General features: G+C 40.9%; 1 protein-coding gene and 2 long non-coding RNA genes across 17 annotated transcripts in view; 2 read left to right on the top strand and 1 right to left on the bottom strand.

Moving 5' to 3' along the window:
- Positions 1-150: 150 nt before the first annotated feature.
- Positions 151-27,266, bottom strand: FMO2 (flavin containing dimethylaniline monoxygenase 2). Its single transcript, XM_059146772.1, has 8 exons — positions 27,135-27,266; positions 16,608-16,796; positions 13,129-13,291; positions 10,516-10,658; positions 9,987-10,186; positions 7,052-7,407; positions 4,541-4,613; positions 151-3,195 (listed from the first exon to the last, which is right to left on the bottom strand). The coding sequence occupies exons 1-8, from the start codon at positions 27,264-27,266 to the stop codon at positions 2,832-2,834; spliced, it is 1,620 nt and encodes a 539-aa protein (XP_059002755.1). The 3' UTR covers positions 151-2,831.
- Positions 10,658-16,677, top strand: LOC131815127 (uncharacterized). Of its 4 annotated transcripts, XR_009347582.1 has the most exons (4): positions 10,658-11,440; positions 12,154-12,266; positions 13,477-13,627; positions 16,539-16,677. It is a non-coding gene; the product is annotated as an uncharacterized LOC131815127 (long non-coding RNA). The 4 variants fall into 4 exon arrangements; XR_009347584.1 differs by lacking the exon at positions 12,154-12,266; XR_009347583.1 differs by lacking the exon at positions 10,658-11,440 and having other exon boundaries at positions 11,460-12,274.
- LOC131815125 (uncharacterized) overlaps positions 27,177-27,895 on the top strand; it is a 42,240-nt gene continuing 41,521 nt past the window's right edge. For 9 of the 12 annotated variants that reach the window (XR_009347578.1, XR_009347579.1, XR_009347574.1 and 6 more), the window contains exon 1: positions 27,177-27,318. This is a non-coding gene — a long non-coding RNA (uncharacterized LOC131815125). The remainder of the gene's footprint in view (positions 27,319-27,895) is intronic. The other 3 variants (XR_009347573.1, XR_009347580.1, XR_009347571.1) reach the window with 1 other exon arrangement.

Below are 27,895 nucleotides of genomic sequence, written 5' to 3'. Positions count from 1 at the left end.
TCCCTGAGATGTTTTGATGCAGTTAGTCTGTGGGTCATAGTGTGGAACAGCAAACTATCTTAGGTGGTTTGTCCGGGAGGGTTTCCCGTTTCGGGCTGTATAGAGGCAGAAGAACAAATCCGGGTGAGCCCTCCTTAGTCAGTCTCAGGCTCTGGAAATGAACTCTTTATTTTTTAAAAAACATAACAGAATATTTGGAAAGATTTCAAGAGATAAAGCTCTTTCTAAAAATTTCAAGGTTATACATTTAATAATAAATTTGTCCTAATGGAGCTATCTCCCCCCACCGATGCAGTGTCAGCCCAACACGTGTTTCCCAGTCTAGCCCACCGTAGAAGTAGGATGATGACCAGCGGTCCTTCCCTGGGAGGGGTAATGATGAAGGAGGCAAGTTAAGGAAAATAATTAGGACAATGCTTTGGATATTACAAAGCAGGGATTGGCAGACCTTCTCCACAAAGGGCCAGCTAGTAAATATTTTAGGCTTTGTGAGTTGTACTGTTTCTGTTGAAACCACTCAGCTCTGCCATTACCGTTTGCAAGCAGCCACGGACCGGGAATGTGTATTGCGGCTGTGTTCCAAGAAAACGTTATTTATGGAAATGGGTAGTGCACTGCCTTTAACCCACAGGCAATAGTTCACCTAGTCTTGCCATACACGCTTGATATATTCTACTATTAATAATAATAATATAATGGCTTACAAATAATCTTTAATAATTAGCAAATCAGGTTTTTAATCAAGAAGTATATACATTACCTGTGATTTTTTTCCAAGGGAAACCACTCATAGGAACAATGAAAAAATATGTTGCATTTAAATGCTAGTGTCATTTCGATGGAATTTGAAGAAATAAAGCTTCTACTGTCAAGAGATTGCCATTACATTGCTGTGGGCACTTCAGGGACAAATCCAGGCCAAAGTGAAGAGCAGTGTCCACACAGACTTTGGAAGAGTAAGAGGAGAAATATGCCTAAATCTTTAATCTCTGACCCTTTCCCTCTTCAAAAGGCCTTGGTCAGGGCTTAGGGCAGAGCTTATCTCCCAAAGCACAGTTCACCAAGAGAATGGCTGCGGTGGGTTACTAAACCAGATGTTTATTCTGTTGCTCAAGGTCTATGGACATGGAATTGCTAGTATCTGTTTCAGATTTCAATTCCAAGAAAATGTGTCTCCTAACAAAACGGTACGCTTCCTTTCATCAGAGGACAAGATTGCATATTGTTTTACCTTTTGTCTTGTTTACCTACAAGGTTAGAGGTGAATAAAAGGCTCAATCATTGTAATACTTTTCATCTAAGTAGGACATATACTTCTTCCCTAACGCTTGTTTTTTCAAATGAAAAAATGATAAATTTTTCAAATTTTTTCATTTCATGAAGATGAAATGAAAAATCATTTCAATTTTTCTTTTTCTTTCTTTAACCTTGAATCTGCTTCCTCTATTTATTTTTTAATAATTAAAAAAAATTTTAAATAAACCTATAATGTATTATTAGCCCCAGGGGTACAGGTCTGTGAATTGCCAAGTTTACATACTTCACAGCACTCACCGTAGCACATACCCTCCCCAATGTCCATAACTCAATTTTTCAAGTGAAAAAAAATTTGCAAAAATTTCAAATTTCAAAATACTACCTTAAATATTCTTGTATAGGTGTCTTTCATTGTAAATGCCTTCACATGCTTCTTAAATCTGGCCAGACTATAAACCAAATATTATGAAAAAAATTAATTGATCATATTTGCAAGAAGAGTGCTGTTATCTATGTTAAGTTCCTCCAGAAGCAACATATATGTGATTATAAATAAAATAAACTGTTAATAAGTAATTAATCAGCAATAGGGGTTGTGTAAATAAGTATATTCTGGGGAAAGGTTATGATCCACAGTCCCAGAATCAAGCAAAACTGGGTTCTAGTCCCGGCTCCACGATAAGACCGGCTGTGTGGTCTTGGGCGTGTTACCCAACTGCTCTGAGTCTCACCATCTGTGAAATGGGTAGAACAGCTGCATCCACATCACAGAACTATTGTGAGATTTAAAGGATGCTAGTACACGCGGTGTACCCTGAGCACGTCTGATCTGTTAAGTACTAAATGTGTCTAACTGTTACCGCAGTTTTATTTTTATTTTTACAAGGTGCTTCTGTCAAAATGTCAGAAATGTGCCTACTGGCTTTACTTTCTTTCTTTTTTCTTTTTCTTGCCGTGTCCCAAGATTCATTGTCTGCGTACAACACCCAGGGCTCCATGCAGCATGTGCCCTCCTTAATGCCCGTAATACCCTTAATATCCTTAATATCTGGTCATCGCTGACGCTTTCTGACTCTAGCCTCTCCTTTTCGCCTCCAGGATTTTTGAGCAATTCCCTGCTGAGCAAATGGACCATGACCTGACACCTGCGAACTCTGTTACCAGATACAGTCTGGGTAAGAGACTATCGGGAACATTCGTGCAGGAGTTTAAATATTTACCCACCATTGAAATTTTCCAATGTTTTCAACCATGGGGCTTGCTTTTCCTTCTGTGTAGTCCTATGTTTTCCACACAAGCGCCTTCTTTGGGGCCTGGCAGCACTATTTATCCAGTGCCATTTAATTGTCCTTTGGGAGAATCTGATGAACTTGAGGGAAGGGTAGAGTAGCAAGGAAATTTTATGACACCATTTTGGTGTTCTCCATGGACTGAATTCTGCTAATTCTTTACAACCACCTCTCTCTGTCCTCTCAACTCTGAAATACAGAATCCATTAGATTTCCCATTTTTTCTTTTAGTCTTTTTTTTTTTTTTTTTTAAATAGGAACTGGCTGACAGTAAAGTCAAAAGCTTTACGCTGACAGATTAGAACCACTCAAGCTGAAAACAAAGGCCACGACAATAGCAAGAAGCCCCAGGATTTTCAACAGGAAGGAAACCGGGAAATCCCGAGAAGCTTTTACTGCCCGGGTCTTCAAAGGCTTCAGTATCCGTTGTTTCTGGGTGAGGATGGCACTCTTGGCTCCCTGCCACGGCCCGGGCCCAGTGAGGCGGTACTGGTAGGAGTTGCAGGGTCCAAAATAGAGCTTCACAGCCAGTCTGGGGTCTTTCAGCAGGAGAGACAGGATGTCTGGCTTCGCACCTATCTCTGCCGCGAGCTCGTCCAAGTAGTCGATGTAATTGGTCTGCAGCGTCTGGCTCTGGCTCTTTCCAAACCTTAATGAAAAAAGTAAAAAATGGCAGATTCACAAAATGTTCCAAGTCCCAGAAGAACAGGAGGTGTTTGACAGCGCTTGGAGGAATGATGGGCTGAGTGAGGAAAGGACGTTCGAATGACTCTGGTGGAAGGTTCGAACGTATCCCGTCTGGAGGCCTGTCTCAGATTGAGAGTAGCTGTAAAATCGAGAGCGGGCCATGGAAGTCTGAGGAACGGGGCAAGGTTTATAACCGTGATTACTACTGGATGTTTAGTAGCGGCTTCAGTTCTCCCGGCAATACTCATTAGTCAGGATGGCTGCGAAGATTCGTGCACTGACACGTATGAACCCTTGCTCAGTGCCTTGCACAGAGGAGACGCTTAATATTTGCACCTTAAATTATTAAAGTAGTTGGCACTCTGGCTGGCATAAAACAGGTTCTCAGTAATTAGAATCTGACCATGAGACAACCCGTATGTGTGATGTCAGGTCCCCGAGTCTACTCTCCAAGGTGCTTGGTCCCCGGTGGACCCCATTTAACCTATCACAGAGCATCCATCTACTTTGGCTTCTGACCAACTCCTTCTGATTTACTTTGATAGGACGTCCCCCAGCTAACTTTTCAGAGACACACATGGCCACTGTTACTATTGCTGCTCTCACCCATTTCCTCTCTCACCATAGAATCTAACATGGACATCATACAAAGTCCAGGAAAAATGTCCCGATTTGGTAAAATTTCTATCTTTATGTAGTTGGTCCTACTTTTTTATTTTTTTAAGATTTTATTTATTTATTTGAAAGAGAAGATGAGAGAGAGCAGGAGCACAGGGAGGGGTAGAGGAAGAAGGAGAAGCAGACTCCCCGCTGAGCAGGGAGCCTGAGGCAGGGATCATGACCTGAGCCAAAGGCCGATGCTTAACTGACTAAGCCACTCAGGTGCCCCATGGAGTTGGTTCTTAAACTAGTATTACCTGGGGAGGGGCACCTGGGTGGCTCAGTGGGTTAAGCCTCTGCCTTTGGCTCAGGTCATGATCCCAGGGTCCTGGGATCCAGCCCTGTGTCAGGCTCTCTGCTCAGCGGGGAGCCTGCTTCCGCCTCTCTCCCTGCCTGCCTCTCTGCCTGCTTGTGACCTCTCTGTCAAATAAATACATAAATAAATCTTTTAAAAAAAAAAAAAAGAATCACCTGGGGAGAACATAAAAATACAAATTTCCAGATTCATCCTGAGGTTCCAATTCAGTTGGTCTGGGTTGGGACCCAGGGATTTGCATTTTTAAGAAACAGGTGGGTGGTTCTTGTGGGTAGTTAGGTCACCCTGAGAAACATTGCTTTATGTAAGGAATTAAAAAAAAAATTCTTACAGATCGATTCTTTTTTCATTCCTCTGGATAATGTCCGCCATCATAGTCCTCTCTGAGGGCAAGGTACACAAACCTAGAAATAAAGGACTGGTTTGAGTGGTGGGTTTGATTCAGTATCATTGCTTTTTCTAGTAGTTGGTTCCTACCATTAAGCTTGGCCATTTACGCATCTTACGACAATCAAGGCAGCTTGGTGTTGTTGAACTCCCAAGGTGGGATGAGTTCTGTGTGGTCTGCCCTTCGGGGAGCCCAGGGTACAGTGAGACCTCTGAGGTGGAGTGCGTAAGGGAAGAGGCTGGAGAAGGAAGGTGAGCCTGAAGAGCCAGAAATCATGCCCGGTGGGTTGAGCTCTATTTTAAGGGTGATGGGAAGCCATGGAAGGGTTTTCTGTAGGTGGTGACAAGATCGGATTTTCCTTTTAGAAAGATCCTTCTAGCTGGTGAATTTTGGGAAATGGGCTCTAGGAAAGTGAGTCTACAAAGTGAGTCTCAAGACCAGTTGAGAGGCTGTTGAAGTAAACCTGGTGGGAGTAAAGTCAAGCAGTGGGGGCAGAGAAGGTAGATTGGTGCAGGAGTTATCACTGTGTGCTTGTGATTCCATCCCTGCCCGTGGGTGTTCTCGGACACGGCGAAATGGTCAGTTTCCCCTGGATGTAGTTAGTCATCAGACATACCAGAGTCAATGCGTCCAAGACCGAGCCTCACTGAAGCTCTCCTGGTCAGACTTGTATTTTCCTCCACATGTCCTCTCTCTATTCCTGGTTCTGCTGTCCACCCAGTTCCCATGGCCAAGATCTGCAAGTCGTCTGTGATTCCACTCTCTCTCTCTCTGATTTTCTACATTCAGCCAGTCATCATGTCCTGTGGATTTTATCCCCGTTTCTCACATTTCTATCGTCTTCTCCACTTAGTCTTTCTGCCAGGCTCAGCTGCATCATGGTTCAGCAGACTTGCAGTGGCCTTCTCACTGGTCTCAAAGACCCCATTCTTTTCTCATTTCAAACCTGTCTTCCCCACCAGGGCTGAGATAATCTATTGAAAATGTAAGTCTGGTAATGTTTATTCCTTGATTATAACCTTTCATTGGGTTCTCTGGCTGAAGAGCTTTCTAAAATGGAGATTTTAGGTCCTCAGATCAGACTTAATCAGGGTCCCTAAGGATCCAGATGATTTTTATGTATGGCCAGATTTAGAAAGAAATGATCTACATTTTATATTGTAAGTCTTTTAGCATACGTTACAAGGCTTCTGTGTCCTGGCCCTTCTCCTGAAAGATTATTGTGTTTTTTTTTTTAAATTTTTTTAAAATTTTTTATAAACATATAATGTATTTTTATCCCCGGGGGTACAGATCTGTGAATTACCAGCTTTACACACTTCACAGCACTCACCATAGCACATACCCTCCCCAATGTCCATAACCCCACGTCCCTCCCCCAACTCCCCTCTCCCCAGCAACCCTCAATTTGTTTTGTGAGATTAAGAGTCACTTATGGTTTGTCTCCCTCCCAATCCCATCTTGTTTCATTGATTCTTCTCCTACCCCCCAACCCCCCATGTTGCATCTCCACTTCCTCCAATCAGGGAGATCCTATGATAGTTGTCTCTGAAAGATTATTCTTTAAAAATCTCTCATCCCTCTCTGCCTCGTACGTTATGTTCTGGGAATGTCAAATAGCTTGTAATTCTCCATATCCATCACACCTCGATGCTTTGGCTCAAGAGATTCTCTCTTCTGCACCTGAGAAACTCGGTCATCTAGCAGGTTTTTCTTGACCACGTGTCCTCATTTATCCCAACACTCTGCAAAGCACCCTTTTCCTTCTTTCTGTGCACTCCATGCATCCCTCTACCAGAGCATTTATCTTGGTATGTGGAAATGATCTGTTCGTCTTGCTGTCTGTCCCACCAGACTCCAGCACAAGGCTCGGTATTCAATGAGTTTTGGTTGAGCTCACTTGAGCTCACCTGGGGTCAGGGAGATAGTGGCCTCCTGAGGAATGCAAAGTGCTATGCAGATCCTTAGACCAAGCCTTTCAATAGCCTTATAACTTTGTAAGGATCTGTGAGGTTGAGCTTCTTAACATATTGAGAGTTAATTTGGAGTTAATGTAGAGGGGTCTCTAGATTTGCACATATTCAGAGGAAATTATAAACATCGTATAGATGAAGTCAGGAGTCAGAGATCCTTTCTTTCTCAACTATTCCTTCATGATTTTAGGAAAGGATAATATGCATTTAGCTTTATGAAAATTGAAATTCTCTGAACTTTCTAATATCTTAAAGGGATGATTACAGTTCTTTATTATTATTTTTACTATTATTATTGTTATTATTTTCTCTCTATATTTGTTATTTTGCAAATTCTCCACTAACTTTTTAGGACATTAATCTCACGAGAGTTGCCTAAGTTTGGGCAACTTCTTCCTGCCAGCCTCCTTATCTAAAGCTGTTATTGAGCAAACTCCATCAGAGATAAAACCCTCAGCCCCTCACTTTCCCACTCGCATACCTTTGAAAACCCTGGTTGCCCAACGAGCTTGAAGTTCAACAGTTGGGAAAATGGAACCTAGGGGTTGGATGAGACCAATGCATGCCAGAGTTGACTTCTCCAGGTGAGGAGGGAACATGTATTTATACAGTGAGACCATCTTATCCTCTACTTTCACAAGTGAATCTTCAAGGAATGGAAAAGAGAAAGTATATCCTGTTGCAAAGACAATGACATCAATCTTCTCCTCCACTGTTCCATCTTCAAAGATGGCAGAAGTTTCTGTGAGCTCTTTCACTGTTGGTTTCACCTTGATGGCTCCGTAGAGTATACGACTTGGAAGATCATCATTTAGTACAGGTTCTTTCATAAGATATCTGAAACACGAAGAAGAAAACACTTAGAAGGAACATTTAATGATGTTGGGTGAGTCTTGAAACTCTCTTGATATTTTATGGGGTTGGCTCTTCAAATAAAAGAGATTTCTCAACTATCCATAAAACTTTCTGCCTTGACTAGTTGATCTACCTCAAACCTTACTATCTGACTTGATTCTCATGTCACAAATCTCTCCCTTCAATAAAGAGAAAACATGTAAGTCCTGTGAGCAAAAGACATTTCAAAAAAGGAGGCATCCCCAAGGGCTTAAACAAAATACCATGGCTATGGTCATTCCAGTCATTGTTACCCCTTCAACGTTTCCACTATTGTTTTATCTTGCTGTTCTACTTAATCTCAATCTGATCATAAGTAAGAAAGGAAAATTTGTTAAATCCCCATTAGTTTTGAAACTTTTATTAAGGGATCAGCATATAAACCAATGTATGAAATTAAGTTTGGGATATTTTTTGATCCCAAATATCCATGGAGTCTCTGCATGTGATAGCATGTGTGATAGAGCAAAGTTTGGTTGTATTTCTGGAATTCCCCTTTTCATAGATTTGAGAAGCACTTTTTAAAAAAATAAGACAATACGGGGCACCTGGGTGGCTCAGTGGGTTAAAGCCTCTGCCTTCGGCACAGGTCATGATCCTGAGGTTCTGGGATCCAGCCCCGCATTGGGCTCTCTGCTCAGCAGGGAGCCTGTTTCCTCCTCTCTCTCTGCCTGCCTCTCTGCCTGCTTGTGATCTTTATCTGTCAAATAAATAAATAAAATCTTAAAAAAAAGAATAAGACAATACATGGTACATGTATCAGATCTCAGAACTGAGCAGTCACATGGTATTTGTTGAAAGATTCCAAAGTTCTTCTGTTTTTGTATTTTTTTTAAGGGAAGGAGCCTGTTATCGACTAAAGAAAAATAAACATTCATACTGTTTGCTTGTGTTTATAAGATCAGTGATATATAACTTTGAGCTCTGTAGAGATTTATTTCTTGGCAAAGAGATAGTGAGTATGTTCTCAAAAGCTGCTCATGGGAAGAGCCCTTATGGTGTACAGAATTAGCAAAGCATGAGGTATCACATAGAGAATTTGGGACACATCTCCCACCACACCCCTCTGAAAGGAAGGCTTCAATCTCTTCAAGCAGCCTTTGCCAATGTTGGACAGCTTTGGGAACTAGGAAATTCTTCCCATGATCCTAGTTCTGCTAGAGCAGCTCATAATATTTTTTTCTTTTTTAAATTTATTTTTTTATTCATGTATAATTAATATATAGTGTTATATTAGTTTCAGATGTACAATATAATGATTCAAGAGTTCTATATATTTCTCGGTGCTCATCAAGATAAATGTACTCCTAATTCCTTTTGTCTATTACCTCCAGCCCCCCACTCATCTCCTCTCTGGCAACTGCCAGTTTGTTCTCTGTATTCAATAGTCTGGTTTTTTGTTTGTTTGTTTCTTTTGTGTCTTAAGTTCCACACACGAGTCAAATTGTATGGTATATTTCTTTCTCTGACTGACTTATTTCACCTAAACTTGTACCCTCTGGGTCCATTCATGTTGTTGCAAATGGCAAGGTTTCATTCTTTTTGAGACTCAGTAATCTAATTAAAAATGGGCAGAAGACCTGAATAGATGTTTTTCCAAAGAAGACTTATAGATCGCCAACAGACACATGAAAAGATGCTTAGCATCACTCATCATCAGAGAAAGACAAAACCACAATGAGATATCACTTCATATGCCAGAATGGCTAAAACAAAAAACAGAAGAAATAACAATTATTGATGTGGTTGTGGAGAAAAAGAAACCCTAAATGCACTGTTGGTGGGAATGCAAATTGGTGTAGCCACTGTGGGAAACAGTGGAGGTTACTCAAAAAGTTAAAAATAGAATTATATGGAAAAAAAAAAAAACCTTAAAAAAAAAAAAAAAGAAAAAAGTGTGCCTGGGTGGCTCAGTGGGTTAAAGCCTCTGCCTTCAGCTCAGGTCATGATCTCAGGGTCTTGGAATCAAGCCCTGTGTCTCGTTGGGCTCTCTGCTCATCAGGGAGCCTGCTTCCTCCTCTCTCTCTCTGCCTGTCTCTCTGCCTACTTGTGATCTCTGTCTGTCAAATAAGTAAATAAAATCTTTAAAAAAGAACTTAAAAAATAGAATTATATGACCCATTAGTTCTGCTAGTGGGTATTTACCCAAAGAAAATGAAAACACTAATTTGAAAAGACATGTGCACTCCCATGTTCATTGCAGCATTATTTACAATAGCCAAAGTATGGAAGCAACCTAACTGTCCATGGATAGATGAATGGATACAAAAGATGGGGTGTTATATACACAATGGCATATTAGCCATAAAAATTTCCCAATATTTCTACTTCAACTTCTTAAGTATTTACTTTTTAAAAGGTATACAGAACAAATTTGGAATTCAAATTCCAGGATGTCGATAATACTCTTACTGTTAAGTTGTGATTTGAAATACCACATTAGCAACTGAGCTCTTATAAAGAGGCACTCTGACAACCTTGCTTACCAATGAGTATACCATAAAAAAGCAAAATAACTCTACTTGTTTTGAGGCTCAAGGCCATAATTTTCATGGTTGAACCACTGATTCATCTGCTGTTCCATCATCCATTTTTGAATCATTTGTGGCAGGACATTTCGGAGCATGGACCTAAACCGGGTGTGGAACACCATGTCCCAGGGGTAGCCATCTTCAGAGATCCGACCCATGACCCAGGAGCCGTGTCTGGTGCTGACGAATACCTGGTAAGCAGAAAGGAATGCTGCTTAAGTCAGGGCATTGTCCCTTTTGGAAAGGATCTACTGTGTAGACAATATATCCCATGTATGGCTCAGAGCAGTAAAACACGTGCTCTGGGTTAGCATGGCTGGTTAGTGGCAGGACTAGGAGGTAAACCTTAGCTTCCTGACTTCAAGATTTTTTATGATACCACACTGTAGTAACCAACCAACCAACTGACCGACCAACCAATTAACGAGTAATGGAACCTTGGTTATGTGGTGGGGATATTCCAATATGCCCTTTCTCCTTTCTCTCCTCCATGGTACACGATGAATAGAGAACATCATACCTGAGCAGCCTTCTTACTCAGCTCAACGGCAATGTCTGAGGCGGAGTTTCCTAGTCCAATCACCAGGATCCGTTTCCCTTCAAGTCCCTCTGGGTGCTTGTATTGGTGGCTATGGAAATACTGGCCTTTGAACCTCTCAATACCTTCAAGGGGAGTAAGTGAGAAGTCCTTGAGTTATGTCAATTTCAATAAAAGTGCGCCGTCAGATTTTCTTTCCTGGAGTCAATCATTTGCTTGGCCTCCTCACCCCTTAGGGAGGTTATAGTGGCAAGGCCAGCTGACAGACTGAAAGCATATGGAACCCGTATGCATATGGAATAGGACCAAAAGAGTTGATTTCAGGGGTTTCAGTGTACATATTTATTAGAGAATAAAATGGTTTTGATAAATTGAGTCGAGTCAGATGCTGGCTTTATCTCATTTTGGACTGTATAGTAATACTTTAATATCACATAGCACATGTATTCTTTTAAATGTGTTTGAACATATTATGAAATGCTATTATGGTACTTGTGTAATAATTAGAATAATATTTATCATTCTCATTTTGCAAAAGCAAACAAAAAGTAAAATAAACTAAAAACCAGGCACATAGAAAGTGAAGATGTTTCCACATTGCAGGATAAGTTGGTAACGTACTGGATAAGCCATTTTGAAGATAAGACTGTCTGTAGATTTCCCAGAAAAATATGAGTTTGTTAAATATTTATCTTTTATGGTGGTTTTTTTTTTTTTTTAGAGATTTTATTTATTTGATAGAGAGAGATCACAAGTAGGCAGAGAGGCAAGCAGAGAGAGAAAGAGGAAGAAGCAGGCTACCTGCCGAGCAGAGAGCCTGATGCGGGACTCCATCCCAGAACCCTGAGATCATGACCTGACTGGAAGGCAGAGGCTTAACCCACTGAGCCACTCAGGTGCCCCTATGGTAGGTTTCTTGAAAGAACCTTTGGGTCATTAGTTCTCATAGTGGGGTCCTTTGACCAGCATTATTAGCTGGAACCTGGGCACTTGTTGGAAATGCCGAATCTACTGAGTTGGGAATGCCTGAGATGGGGCCTCCCAGGTTGTTTTTAAAAGTCCTTCAGGTGATTCTTCTTTGAGAATCAGTGCTTTCGAGTGGAAGAGCTCACACCTGGCTGCATACCTTTTTTAAAAGGGCTGTTTATCTGAGAGAGAGCACAAGTGGGTGTGGAACTTGGGGGACGGGCAGAGGGAGAGGGAGCAAGATTCTCAGGCTCTGCACTAAGCGTGGAGCCCCAGCAGGGAGCTGGGGGTGGGGAGGGGGGTGGTTCAGTCTCATGACCTGAGCTGAAACCAAGAGTCAGAGGCTTAACCAACTGTCTTCCAGCTGCCCCTTGCCTGGCTGCATATTAAAATCACTTGAGTAACTCTTAACTGCTTTAGGCCTACACTATACTAACTGAACATTGGAGGGCATAAGGATGTTAGAGGGTCCACAGGTGGTTTGAATGTGAGACCCGGACTGTGAACCACTGTGTTATTTGTCTTCCTGAGGGCCTGCAGGGGGAAGCACACTTGATGAGGGAAGGGTCTGGGAGACACCAGGTCAGATGGCTGCAGGGTTCCCTTGTCTGTACTCTTCCTGTCACTCTCTGTGCGCCCATCCCTGTCCTGTAGGAGAACTTATTTCCATGGAACCTCCTCAATAACCTGTCTGAAGGCATGGCTCTGAGGAAAATTCTCCAAGGACATGGAAAAATCAGTGTTTGGCGGGATAGATAAAGGCCGAGGTAGGTAGGTACGTGGTGATAAGGGCCTCTTCAACAGAGAACCGGTTTGCGTGACAATGCTCTGAAATTCTGGGGAAGATTCAGTGACTTTGGAGGAAGTTACTGAAGTCCTTGTGTCATGAAGACTGTAAGATGGTATGTGGAGACTTTTATCCTTCTAGCTCTATCCAGATCTTAATATTATGCCCAGTTGCAGTAGCTAATTCTGCCTGTCAGTCCAACCTCCATATAAAATTCCTGGACACTGTAGGGTTGCAAAATTTCTCACCTCAAAATGTGTCTCCTTGGCATGTGGATTAATGTTAGGCGAACAATTTTTAAGAAACAGAAGGCTTAGAAAAACCTCTAACTTTCCCCCCTAACTGCCTAAAAAAGTTTAGATAGCGGACCTGCCCCAGGAACGGGGCTGTCACTCTGGATAACTACAGTATAATAGGAACTGGGTGAGGTAGACGGGGAGGAACACAGCAGTCTGTTTGTTGAAATTCCTCTCTGTGTCCCACCGTTTCTGAGTGGTTCAGCAAACATTAGTTTACCAAACACTTATCCTTTTTCATCTCCCTGTGAATTGTCATCTTTCCCTTTGTGGTCCCCCGCCCCGACATCCTTCTCTTTAGCTCCGAATGGCACATGAACAGCAGCCGCCCGACTGCCTGAGGGTCTCATATTCTTATGGACTCTCTGCATGCATAATTGCATTTTATTTTTTCCTATTAATCTGTTTCATGTCATTTCATTTTCCCTATTAATCTGTTTCATGTTAACCCTTAGACTAAGCCCAAAGAATGTTGGAAGGTAAGAGAAAATCTTTCCTCCCCAACAACCCCCGCTCTGAAAAGCTGGGAGTCCTCGCGGGCCTCACCTGGAAAGGATCCCAGCGGCATGTGAGGGAGGATGTGGTGGCCGCTGCAAACCATAACTGCGTCAAAGACGGCGCTTTGCTTCTTGCTGTTGCACTCGGTCACGACCTCCCATTGGCCCGAGGATGAGAAATCCGGGTGTTTTTTCACACTGAGGACAGTTGTCTTGAACGAACACAGAGAAGCCATCATTGAACATTACTCTGGCATAACAGGGGCCTCACTGAGTTTCCTGGGAGTGGGAATGGGTGGAGTGCACTGTATGACTTGATGTAGGTTCCGTTTGAATCCTGTTCAAGCCACTTAAGACAAAGACTGCTAAGTGTCCCCTTCTCATTCTTCTTTGGCAGGGAGCTACCAAGGCTATGGTACTTTGTACAAGACTCAGCCATGGGAACCAGTCTGTTAAGGACTGAAAAAGGACTTGAGAGAGAGAGACAGAAGAAACACAAAGTCTGGGCAAGATATGGAACACATGCCCATCATTCAAATGATCACATGGTCAGTATTTATTAAGAATCTTTTATGTGTCCGCCTCTGCAAAGCCTCTGTGTTAGAGAAGATATTTCAGGCAAAGCGCTTTGCATCGTGTCTGGCATCCTGTGAATGGTAGTTGTTCACATTATGTTTTTCAAACAGAGTACATCATGTTAGCAATATAGTTCATGATCTCATTTGGATGAAATAATTTATGCTTAAAAAAATTTTTTTTAATGTAGCTCACACTGTCTGGAAGTCTATGAATTTTAGAAGTATACTTAGAAGTATCCATAAAGGTGTTACATCTTTTTTAAAAAATTTAATGTTTTCAGTGTTCCAAGATTCGTTGTTTATGCACCAGTGCTCCATGCAATACGTGCCCTCCTTAAGACATCTTTGATGTGTAACAAACAACGTCAAGTGGAAGTAAAGTTTTTCTCACTGCCAGAATAATGGCATGCTTCTCTTGGTTATGAGTATTTGACTCCCATGTACATGCTTTTCAAATGTTCAGATATTTAAAAAATGCTGGGTTGGCAATTTTTGAAGGTGTTTCAATTGAAAAAAAATATATGGAGATTATTAGCATAAAACTTGCAAGGGACTATAAAATGTCCAGGCATTTTTGGCTGAGATTAAAGATATCAGATTTGCAGTTTAGGGTAATAGATTAGTTAAAGTACTGTGAATTACTGCTATTCAAAATTTTCTTTGAGAACCAACCAAATTCAACAGAGCCTTTTACAGTCTAACATCTTGTAGCTTATACCAACTCAGAGACCAATAATGGAAGTGAGTGTCCCCAGCCCCTCTCTAAGCTCCAGGAAACCCAAGAGCAGTAATATAATAAATAAGAAAAATAGTTTTCTTGCAACTTTAGCCTGATCTTTCCAAGAGCAGATAATAAAAAGTACATATCATAAGAGGGCAATATATCTGTTAAATAAATTAATAGTCATATGGACAAAGACCTGTAAAAGCTTCTGGCATAAAAAAAAATCTGTTATTCGTAGGATGGCTCCACCAGGAAATGAGTAATAGTTTTCTAATGTAGTACATTAGATACATTTTAATGGCATTTACAAATATAGATTTCCACCGCAATCAGCTATTATAAATTAATATAATACAAACCTGGAACAAAACTGAAATTACTGAGGAAATGAGAAGTGTCACAAAGAAATTAGTTCTCTGATAGACCTAAATGTGAGACAGGAATCCATCAAAATCCTAGAGGAGAGCACAGGCAGAGGCCAGGGAAACAAAAGCAAAAATGAACTATTAGGACTTCATCAGGATAAAAAGCTTTTGTACAACAAAGGAAACAATCAACAAGACTAAAAGGCAACCAATAGAATAAGAGAAGATATATGCAAATGACAATCAGATAAAGGGCTAGTATCTAACATCTATAAGAAACTTATGAAACTCAACAGCAAAAACCAAAAACCCCCGTCAAGAAATGACGTGAACAGACATTTCTCCAAGAAGAAAGGCAAACAGCTAACAGACACATGAAAAAATGCTCAACATCACTCAGCATCAGGGAAATAAAAATCAAAACCACAGTGATCAGAATGGCTCACAGGGGTCAGAATGGCTAAAATTAACAACTCAGGAAACAATAGCTGTTGGCAAGGATGCGGAGAAAGGGGAACCCTCCTCCACCGTCGGTGGGAACGCAAGCTTGTGCAGCCACTCTGGAAAACAGCATGGAGATTCCTCAAAAAGTTGAAAATAGAACTACCCTACGACCCAGAAATCGCACTACTGGGTGTTTACCTAAGGGATACAAAAATAGTAATCCGAAGAGGCACATGTACCCCAATGTTTATAACAGCAATGTCCACGATAGCTGAACTATGGAAAGACCCCATATGTCCATCAACAGGTGAATGGATAAAGAAGACGAAGTTATGTATTTACAATGGAATATTAGTCAGCCATAAAGAAGAATGAAATCTTGCCATTTGCAGTGATGTGGATGGAACTAGAGGGTATTATGCTAAGTGAAATTAATCAGTCAGAGAAAGACAATTATCATATGATTTCATTCATATGTGGAATTTAAGAAACAAAACATTAATATCAAGGAAGGGAAGGAAAAATAAAATAAGATAAAACAGAGAGGGAGGCAAACCATAAGAGACTCTTAACAGTAGGGAACAGACTGGGGGTTGCTCGAGGGGAGGGGGGTGGAGGCATGGGGTAAGTGGGTGATGGGCATTAAGGCGGACACATGCTGTAATGGACACTGGGTGTTGATGCAACTGATGAATGACTAATTTCCATCCCTGAACTAAACTGAATTTAGATTAAAAAAAAGAAAATAAAAAAATTAGCTCACTAACATTTATTCAGAGAGAGAATTTTATTTACTAAGCATAGTTACTAGTGTTCGAAGTGTAGGTTATTGATAAAAATTCAGCATGTTTAGTGAGAATATTGTTTTCTTCTTGTTGATTCTTTGTTTTTGAGGGAACAGAGGAAAGCTAGTATGCAAAATGATCCAGCCGTCCTTATGTTGCTAGACAATGCACCCTGCCACTTCCCTGAATACCAAAAATAGTTTCTACAGGCTTATGAAATGAATGGAACTGTGAGCTCATTTAGTACATTTTTTTTCTTAGAAATTCCATTTCTAAAGAGAAGATCAGAAAATGAAACAGTAGTTTGATTTTTCCTGCTATTCTTTCAAGGGAAACGAGACTAGGAACCCGTAGTGGTTACAGACATTAGCTTAACTGCAGTTTCATTTTCCATATCATTAGTCAAGCCCTTAGTATTAACAGGTGATTTTCCTCTTCTGCTAAAGTGTGTGTTATCTATAATATCACTACCTAAAAGGTACCTAAAAGGTATATATTCTGCTCTTCCAGCAAAAAATTGGATTGGAATACTTTGTTTTCTTCACAATTTCTTTCATTACCAGAGTAACTTCTTTGTTTACATGTGAGCTGAACCCATGTGGAGAAAACCATTGCCCTCCAAAATACAATACCTGGAACTGAATATATTTTAGAAGATCAAACTTTCTGGCAAAAATCCTGAAGTATTCCAGGAGCTTAGAATGGTGCAGGAAGTTTGGAAAGTCTTCAGGCATTGGAAAGTCACTGAAGCAGGACATTTCTTTGCTCGTGTTGGTGATGACAGATTGATAGATACTTGCTCGGCCTTCTTCAACATTTTCCTGAAGAATCAAATAAAAAGAGTGATAATCATGTTGCATTTAAAATAATCCCTTGGGATTATTATTAAGGGGCGCCTGGGTGGCTCAGTGGGTTAAGCCGCTGCCTTCGGCTCAGGTCATGATCTCAGGGTCCTGGGATCGAGTCCCGCATCGGGCTCTCTGCTCGGCAGGGAGCCTGCTTCCCTCTCTCTCTCTCTCTCTCTGCCTGCCTCTCCATCTACTTGTGATTTCTCTCTGTCAAATAAATAAATAAAATCTTAAAAAAAAAATAATCCCTTGGTGTTTCACACTTCATCCAAACCTGACTCTTGGGAGACGTGATCCTCTTTCATTGTCATAGCATGATGGCCGTGTCTGGGTGATGGGGTTTCGTACATGTGCTCCATCATCCCCTGTAACAGGGCCTAGTTGGGGCCCTCCAGTGTTGCTCACTGGTGGGATTATTACCGCTGGTGGCACTGAGAGTGGGGACGATCCTTCTTCTGCCACATTGCAGGGTATTAATATCCCCGGTCTCTATGTACTTAATGCCAGCCATTGGGGCAATTAGGCCCATTCTGAAAATTCCCCTGGGGAGGCTACACCCACCTTCCTTTAGGAACCAATAAACTCTGGGATACGGGTCAGAAAACCCAAGGGAGAATTTCAATTAAAATGAATACTTCTGGGGGCAGGGAGTTTTCGCATGTTAACTTGAACGCACCATCTTCATTTTATGCTTTATGCAAATCAACCGTCCTCAAGTGATAAAAGTGAATAACATTAGTACCAATCAAATCTTAAACTTGAATGTAAATGTTGGTGAGTACGCTTTGATAAAATCGGAGGTAGCTCATAGTATGGTTGAGTTTATAATTTCCTCTAAGCACTGTGCATACAGATAATATTCTTTGTGTTTAATTATATAAGAGCCAAGTATAGTGATTCAATGTCTCTGAAATCAGCAGGTTCTCAAAGAGGCTTGCATAAGAACATTTAAGTAACGTCACCTGAGAAGTCCTCAATAAATGCTTCTGGGCAATTTGAGGCTAGTGTTTGAATATTAAAATGCCAGAATTTATTCATCCAGAGTTCAGGGTTGTTGTATCCTTTTGTATGAGAGGGAAACCACTTCATATTCTAATGCAAACTCCCTTAGCATTCAAACACTTACACACAGTTCACACCACACCAGAAAATTCTCATCACCTAGGAAGCTGGCTGACCCTGATCTCAAAGACTTAATGACTAAACTGTGGAATCTCACCTCTTTTATCAGCAAAGATTTTATGTGCATTGGGCCTTGCTATGTCCTAAGTGCAGGACTATTAGTACCAAGACGAGTTACCAAAGCTAAAACAATATTTGTGTTCAGATTATGTCATTTAAGAGCAGTGTGTAGAGTACTTGCTAAATCAGTCTTTAAATCAGTTTTTAAGGATTCTCCTGAAATCTTAGCAATGGTATCATCTGAGCCTTGATTCCGGACTGGTAAAGTTAAATGTGTTTTTCCTGTTCATGTTCAGAAAGGCATTTGGCTCCTGGCCTATGGTCGGCGTGAATGAATGAATGAGAAAGAGAGAGAGAAGGAATGTGTAAGAGAGGAGCTGCAAGTTGCACAATACTAAAGTCATACTGATCTGTAAATTATTTCTGGATGTTTCCACACGGTGGAACACAATGTCCTTGGTAAGACTAAGTGTCGAACTTTCCTATCCAACCAAGGTCTCAAACTTGGAAATGTAGTTAACCCTCAAACAACATGGGTTTGAACTGCATGGGTCCACTTACACTGGGGTGTTTGACAGTACAGTACTTAGGATTTTCTGATAATGTTTCTTTTCTTTAGCTTGCTGTAGTGTAAGAATATGGTCTATAATACACGTAACATACAAGGGGTATGTTAATCAACTATTGATGTTATCGGTAGGGCTTCTGGTCATCAGTGGGCTATTAGTAGTTATGTTCTGGGGGAGACAAAAGTTCTATGTAGATTTTCAGCTGTGGCCCCAACTCCTATGATGTTCAAGGATCAACTATATTTCATGAGGCAAAGAAATACCAATTTTTTCCTCAAGACCAGATAACTTTATAAGTAGTACAGAGTAGAGTTAAACTTGAGAGTCCTGGAATCTGACGGGGGTTGATATCCTGATTCTACCACCTTTAATGGCTTTATAGCCATGGGCAAGTCACTTAAGGCAATTTCCTCAGTTTCTCTGTAAAATGAGGTTCACTAATAATTATGACATTGAACAATTGTTGTCAGGCTGAGATTAGATAAAGTGCTTAGCACAAAGCCTGACTTTATATAAGAAGAGCCCAACACATGTTTGCCTCTGTTGCTACGATTATAGGTCATGAGGGTTAATCTTACCAAACCAGTCACAGATTTGAAATAGCTACGCTAAGATGGTTGTACTATAGCCGACATGATAGTTTTTTCAGGCACCAATAAAATGGCTTTGAAATGTGGTTGGTTCCTCTGTCAGGTCAATTTTAAGGGCACTTGGAGTGATGCAAACGGTTCTGATGTCTGAGCTCTATAGTAATTTCAGAGTCCGGGCAAGACTCCCCTCTGGGAGTTATATTGGTGTCATTTGTCAATAATTGATGATGACATCACAATTTTTTCCCCTGAAGATCATGTAATAATCTTTATTGTGGTCAATTGGCATACAGCTATTAAAAAACGCTTTATTTCTGTATGTAATTCTTCCTATGTTGGCCTAAGCAGATGTCTATGTGTTTAGATAAATCTGGGTAAAAATGGGGTCTGGTGAGGTTTTACAAAAAAAAAAAAATGATTCTTATTAATAAACAAATAGATATCAATCATCTCTCCTGTCCAGACCCTGAGCTTGGAGTTAGGGACAAGAATAAAAACAGGACACGCAGTTTCTCTCTTTAGGGAGCTTATTACTACATTGAATGAAAATCTGGACTTTCAGGACGGAAAGATGGACACAGAATGAGATGACAAGCCCCAAACAGGACGACACAGCTTTCAAAACAGATAAATGTACCTCATAGACGTAATTAAAAATATAAGCAGGGCCGGGGTGTCTGGGTGCTCAGTATCTGACTCTTTTTTCTTCTTCTTCTTTTTTTTAAGTGTCTGACTCTTGATTTCAACTCAGGTCTTGATCTCAGGGTCTTGAGTTCAAGCCCTGCATTGGGCTCCATACCCAGCGTGGAGCTGATTTTAAAAAAAGATGATTAAGGGGCGCCTGGGTGGCTCAGTGGGTTAAATCCTCTGCCTTCGGCTCAGGTCATGATCTCAGGGTCCTGGGATTGAGCCCTGCATCGGGCTCTCTGCTCCTTGGAGAGCATGCTTCCTCCTCTCTCTATGCCTGCCTCTCTGCCTACTTGTAGTCTCTGTCTGTCAAATAAATAAATAAAATCTTAAAAAAAAAAGATGATTAAAATATATGTGTGTATATATATATATATATATATGTAAAACCCAAAAATGATATTTAAGCACAAATACTGATAGTATGAATTTCCTAGTGGACAGAATATATTACAATTTATCTGTTTAAAATAGTGGTCACATGATAAATATTCTCTTCATATGGAATTTTCTGAATGTCAGAAGACTATATAGCAAAATCAAATTACCTTGGTGAGCAGGGATGTAGACTTTACGACCTTTTGATCAAAGGTTGGACTGAAGTTTACCTTTGACTCTGTAAAAATAAGAAGGTTGTAAAGGCTAATCTAAGTTTAAGGAAGATTATAAGGGTAATATTTAATCTGCTGGAGGGAGCAAGCTTATATAGTGAAAATAGATTAACTTATTACAAATGTGAATTACAAAAACTTGCAGATTCGTCATTTTCATTGTGAAGCATTGTGATGTTGACCTCTATCAATCAATATTTTGTTCCCATGCTGGTGACTCTAAGCAGTTGGAAATAACACAGTTGTATTTCTTTACAAATATTCTGTCTTTCCAAATTTTCACTCTTTCAGGTGGACCTTATATCTATCTGCTCCATTGCTTGAAATGAGTAAGACTGAAATTATTTTTATGTTGTTGTGCTACTGTTTGGGACAAAAACTGTGGTTCCCAAATGCCATTCAGTGCACTAGCTCTCTTATAAGGATTCAGGGGATCTTTGAAAAAATATAAATCCAAGTAGGTCTGGTTTGGGCCCAGCTATCTGTATTTTAGAAGGGCTCCGCTACTGATTCTTAGGCACTGAACATGGGAACCATCATGTTTATTAGACCATCACTGTGTTCTGCTCTCTCTCCACTAGTCTGGTGTCTCTCTAGATCTCTGGCTTTGATCACCCATGGTGACCCCCAGTTAAACTCCCTGACCCCAGTCTTGCCCACTTTCTGTACCACCTTCAGGGTAAAGCGTATACTCCTTGACACGGGACAAGAGAAGTGTCACTTTTCAAGAGAAGTGACATTTCTCATGAAAAGACCCTGGCTGTCTTCTCTTCTCTAGCCTCATCAGTCACCACCCATCATCCTGTGTCCTTCAGTCAACTATATGGTGTGACTTTATCTTCTCTAAGCATGTCAGCTTTCTCAAGATTCTGTATTTTTGCACATGCCACTCTCTCTGCCTAGAACACTCTTTCTCCTTATTCTCGTGCCTGATCGCTGCTCCTTGTCAAGACAAATGAAAGCATTACACCCTGTAGGCAGCTTGCCCTATTCTGCACTGCTGAGTCTCCATGCTGCCCATAACACTTGTAAAACTGCACTCTGATGCGGGTTCTCTTGAGTATCTCTGCTCCTGCCGGGACATCTGGAGACTGCAGTGACTGCTGTGCATTTTCAGGACTATGAAACTTAGTGACGGAAAGCCTCACTAAAATGCAGGTGTGAAATTTTGGCCCCAACACCTCTGGTCAGTTGCAGACCCAGCAGGAAGCAATGGGCTTGACCTCGCACACGGATGCTTCTACTCTTCCATCGGGAGGAAGAGACACTTTCCTCACCCCCTTGGGCAACAGCTCAGCCAATGAGAAGCCACCATACCTTGAACTCCTGGCTTATTTCAAAGGACTTTCAGTTCAGAACAATCTTCCCAACTTACCCCTTTTCTCCTTAAAGAAAAAAAAAAAAAGTCCATTTGCTTTGTTCTCTGGACTTGCCTATGGTTTGCCACAGCCAGATTGCAATTCTCTTTTATTCCTCAGCAAGCCCATTTTTTGCTGGTAAAATAATTGGCAATTTTTATTTTTAAGGTAAACAGAACCTAGTATATGCTGGGGATATCGTACAAAATCATTTAATATGTTGAAAGTATGAAAGAACATGTAATGTTAACCAGAAACATTTTTTCATCACTGCAGATAGGACTTAAGGATACTAAAATGGACATTCAGTAGCATAGTGGGAATAAGTAAATGTTTTGGTAGTAGGGTGCTATAGACTTTTTTCTGTTCTATTATACACAAACATTACTTTTAAAAAAATATATGGCAAGTTAACCAGTGTATATCTTAAGCTACTGGTGAACAGGCTTAATTAAGGACCATGGCTAGTATTTGATATTTCATTGCTTGGAGAGTTACAGATATCTACCATGTTAAATTTGGTTATATTAAATGAGCAGCAAGGTACAAACACTTAAGTTCTACTGTACGCTGAATTTGCTGTGTTTGATTCTGGGGATAAATTAACCTGGGGAAATCCCTGACAGTACAACAAGGGAAAGGCGGTCATTTCTTATGGAGAGCAAATGGCTGTTTGTTCCCAAACCGTGAAGAGGAACCGAGTTTGACACCCTGGAGTATGTCCGTTTGACATGGGGATTATTTTAAACTGATTATTTTTAAGAAGCAGCAGGCAGAGGGGAAGCTCTGAAAGCCAAGCAGAAGTTACCCTTCTGTAAGAGATACCTACACGTAGAAGGGAAATCTCTGCTCGTATGGGTGTTTCTCTCCAGTACCAGGGTGCAGGGCCTGAGTCAGTCTCTAGGAACTCTGCCCCGCCCCTCCCAGGGGTAAGTAGCCTTTATTGTTGTAGAGAAGTGTGAGGCTCACAGAAAAGGCAGACCACTCCGGCCAAGTGAAGCATAAGTCACAGAGGGCAACTCTTAGAGCAACCGATTATAAATTCTTTGAGGGCAGTGATTGGTCCAATTCATTTCCCATTGTCTGAAGCAATGCCAAACACCTCTTTCGTTCTGAAAAATATACATATTATAAAAATAAATTGGTTTGGAATATTGGATCTTGTGGGAGTCACATTTTAAGAGAGAAAGTAAAATTTCAGGTTTAATCTAGAGGAAAGAAACCAAGATGGAGAGATATTTAGAGACTATTATATGAAGAGTAATTAAAATAATTGAATATATGTAGCTGGGAAAAGATATATTTATATCCAAATGTAAAAAACAATGTATACGGGTAATTTTCCTGTGAACACCGGTGTCAGGAACAATGAAAGAGGCAGAGAAGGTTAGTGGCTAAAGGAAGGTCATGTTTTCCTCTCTTAACACCTCAGTAAGATGATCAACTACGCAGGCTCAGGAATTACAGACCTTCATTTTTGTGCTTTTTCCACACCTGTGTTCCTCTGGACAGGTCGTTCATTCCAAATCTCAGCTTCCTCTTCATAGGTCCATGAGGATAATCATTATACATACTGAAACCTGAAAGGTTTCAGGACAGCTCCCGCCGCCCCGCATCCCCCAAACATGCCACTTGGGCATGTGGATTATTTGATCTGAAAGCACTTGAGACCCTATGGGCTCAAGAGAAATTTTGTATTTCCTTAACCACACAGAAGAATCTAAATTGGGGGTATTTCCCAGAATAAGTGTTATTAGCAGAGATAAATTTTACCCGAGTGACCCATCTGAACCGTAGGACAAGTATCTTACTGCCAAGCATCTACTGTTCTTGTGGTCCTGTGAAGTGTATTTCTTTCCTCTGAAGTCCCAGAACCACACCCCCTTCTCTTTAGTTCAGAACGACATCCATTCCTCATTTTGCCTGGCTTTGGAATTTACAGGGTAATGTGGGTTTTCTGTGTGTGTGATGCCTAAATGTGATTTTCTCCTGCTAATTTGTCTTATGTCAATTGACTCAGTCCAGTTGGAAGGACGTTTGAGGGGGCTGGAATTCTTGCTGCCCAACACTACTTTCTAGGGGTATTGTGAAAAAAAAAAATGAGGATGCGTGGCAAGTACTTTTTCATTGCTGGAAAAATGCTAAAAATATGTTAATTACCCACTCTCCCCATGTTCCAAAACTGCCACAAGGGGCCGCTGGAGAACCTTTTGGAAGAATTCAGCAGTATGAGTTGGGCATGGGGCAAGTCTCCTTAAATTTTGTTTTAGGTGACGTCAGCGCTAAATATGTTCAGTGACCTTAGAAGGATTGTGTGTAAATATAGAATATTTACTTATTTTCAGAACTGATTCTGGATGGTAGAGGAGCGAAGAGGCAAAGTTTCCCCAGGGGACTGGGCATGGTGGCTCCCAGCATCCTTTTTCGTTCCTTCTCCCTTTGGCAACCCAGGCTGCTGGTAACAAGACCTGCCCTGGCTCCCCTGGCCGCCTGTGAAGTCTTGCATCCTGTATGTTTCACACTGCTGGGAGATTTCTTGTCTTGTCTGAGCTGAGAAAATTGTTTGTTTTTTTAACTAGATATGGTTTGGGGAGGTTCAAAATGTGATATTGTTACGGGTTTCAGGAAATTACATACTTAAGCATTTTATATCTAATAAAATTTAATTAGTTCACACTGTAATCTAACTTTCCTTTTCTAATCCATAGGAAGGTATCTTTAATTCTGAAACATTAGACACTGGGAACTGGGAATAGGATAGGAGGAAAAATATTTTGGGGCAGAAAGAAATTTTCCTGGAATTCATCAAGTCATATATTTGACAGATCATTCAAAATAGGTCTCACCTGTTCTGTTGTCAAATTGATGATAATAAAGAAAGGGACACTTGGCTTTTTGATATTAAGTCCCAAATCAGGTACTAAAACAGTGACAAATTTATTATTAAATATTAATTTGTTATAACTTCACATTTCTTCCTTAGGTTAAGAAAATCTACCTGGGTGAAAAAAATGCCAGTGGAATCTGTATGTGAACCTAGAGTGAACAACAATAAAAAATACATCTTCGGTTAAGGCAGGAATAACCACCTCTCAGGAAAAGCTAGAATGTTTCTAATGAGCAGTTGTTAGTGTGTGAGGAATGTGATTCTAGCTGTTTCTTCAATTTCCTCTCTGCAAGTTCCATGTCCTGTATAAGGACCAACATCTCCATCCCTAGCTCTGATTGTGTTTGCATGGTTGAATGAATAGATTTTAAAAAATTCAGTAATTGTGCAATTTGTTTGCCGAACTTGTCTCATCCTAGGATTCATTTGGGTCTCATGTTAAAAATAGGTTCCTCTCGGACACCTGGGTGGCTCAGTGGGTTAAAGCCTCTGCTTTCGGCTCAGGTCATGATCCCAGGGTCCTGGGATTGAGCCCCACATCAGGCTCTCTGCTCAGCAGGGAGCCTGCTTCCTCCTCTCTCTCTGCCTGCCTCTCTGCCTACTTGTGATCTCTGTCTGTCAAGTAAATAAATAAAATCTTTAAAAAAAAATAGGTTCCTCTCCTCAAAAGATTTTGATTCAGTAAGTCCAGTCTGGTGTTAAGTATCTTTATTTATTTAATTAATCTATTTGGTGTTAAGTATCTTTAAAAAACTCTATGGGTGTGTATTATAGTCATAGACATTTGAGAAACGTGAGGTTAAAAAATCTGTTTTGGCATAAAATTCAGTTCAGACTGGCAAAAAGCCCATGTGCTAGATGCCATGCCTTCCCCCTAACTGGTTGGCTTCTAGGCAGACCCTCTGGATGGTGTCTGCTGATACCAGCATCTGCTTTTAGCATATTAAACCTTTTGCTTCTTCTTCTTCTTTTAAGATTTTATTTACTTATGGCAGAGATAGTGAGAGAGGGAACACAAGCACAGGGGAGCTGGAGAGGGAGAAGCAAGCTCCCCGCTGAGCAGGGAGCCCCATGTGGGATTTGATCCCAGGATGCTGGGATCATGATCTGAGCCAAAGTAGACGCTTAACCACCGAGCCATCCAGGTGCCCCTAAACCTTTTGCTTCGGTCTAGAGTGTTCTCACCTGTTCGATCCTTCACTTAGATGTACCTGATATACACTCCTAAAGTTATTGCTCTGGAGTGCTGAGCTGGAACTTTTCTTTAAACTCTTTGAGCAAAAATGCAAGTTGGGCATGGTTGTAAGGAGAGGGTTAGCTGTTTAGAAGTCATAGACACCTGAGTTTGAATATCAGTTCTTCTAAGCTGTGTAACCACGATCAAGTTACTTAACTTCCCTCAGTTTCTGTTTGCTTAGTCTATAAAATATAAATATAGTTATTGCAACTAACATTTATTGCACTCTAAGTTTTTTACATGACTTATCTCCCTTAATCTTCAAAACAGCACTGTGAAATAATCACACTGTTCTATTACTATCCCAGTTACACTTAGAAAACTGACCCAGGCTTGTAAATAAGTTTGCCCAAGATCTCACACTTAGGAGGTGGCAGGCTTGTCCTTAAACTCAAAAGACCATAGGAAAGAAAAACTATGAATCTATACAGCTGTCTATCTATATATCTTTCTGATTTTTATCCAAAATCGGATGAGTGGACAGCATTATCAATTTTTAGGTTTGGCTAATAGAATGAATTGAATGAATATATTTAATAGTATCTTTTTATTTTACTTTATTTTTCTTAATGATTTATTTATCTGAGAGAGAGAGGGCGTGCACAAGCAGGAGGGGCAGAAGGAGTAGGAAGCTCAGGCAGACCCCACGCTGCCTGTGGAGCCCGACAACGAGGCTCATCTCACGACCCTGAGATCAAAAACCTGAGCTGAAACAGAGTTGGACGCTTAACCGACTGTGCCCCCAAGGCACGATAATATCTTTAAAGAGTTTCCTGGCAGTCACCCTTGAGTGTCATCAATAAAGCTAAGCAAACAATGTTTGCTTGTCAGATAAAGACAGTCGGTGGTAATAAGAGCACACTCTGAAAAAGCATCTGCTCAGTGATTGGAATACTGTGGCATCTTGAAGAGAGTCCCTGGCACTCCTGTTTCATGGTATGTTCCCCAATATTAGTATGTGGCTTTGAGAATCACAAGAATGTGGGCTGCAAGACAGTTGCAGGTTCCGTATGGAAAGGTCCTCTGCATGCCCGGCTGGGTCAGGATGATGATCTGGGCGAGATGACAGCCCATTTCTGTAGTTCCTGTGTGGCGGCATGAAATAAGTCTAATCAAAGTTGCTTAGGAAATCCCCAGTAAGGCCCATCTGTCAGCACAGTCTGTTCGGGAAACAGGAAGATTTCACTTACTTTGAACCTCCACAGCCCTCCAATATCTTCAGTTCGCTCAAAGCAAGTGGGCTCTAGTCCCTCGTCCACACAGCACTTCAGAGAGACCAGGCCACTGACCCCAGCTCCAATCACGGCCACCTTCTTCGCCATGGTCTTCTGTTAAGGAGTGGATCAATCAATATTACTTCGCTGGGACAAGAGGGTAAGAAAGCCCTCACGATGTGGTCAGTAATTAGCTTGAAACTGTAGCAGTAAGTATAATAAGTAGCAATAACTTAATAAATCACCTCACTAGTCAGGTCACAATTCACTGCAGACTTTGTTTATGATGTCTTGGTTTAGTATTTAAAACCAACCCATTTAATAATGCCAAACCATTTAATAACAGCCATAGGAGCCAAATCTCATTACAGTCTTTGGAGTGCTGAGCTTTTCCTTACCTTTCTTTTGCCTTTTGGTGCTGTCCCTTCTACAGGATAGTTTTCTCTGTTGGGTGTGGGCTCAGAGGCAGTCAGAGTGCTTTAAAAAAATGTTGGGGGAGGCCCTGAAAAATGGGAGGAGCTTCCTGCTTCTTCAGCGTTTTGCAAACTAAAACTCCCCAGCCTTCCTTAGGAGTTCTGAGATTAAGCAAGACGCTTATGTTCTTAGGTCCAGGGTAATAATCTTTACAGTGACACCATCATACACTTACACATATATGCATAGTATAAAAAACCTTTTTATAATGGAGGTGACCAATGTTCATCAACCAGGCTGCAAATATGAATAAATATACAAAG

This window comes from Mustela lutreola, chromosome 14 (assembly GCF_030435805.1).
Source record: "Mustela lutreola isolate mMusLut2 chromosome 14, mMusLut2.pri, whole genome shotgun sequence".
NCBI classification, from domain to species: Eukaryota; Metazoa; Chordata; class Mammalia; order Carnivora; family Mustelidae; genus Mustela; species Mustela lutreola.
The sequence above is the reverse complement of the archived record's forward strand: the minus strand, read 5'-3'. Positions and strand labels throughout refer to the sequence as shown.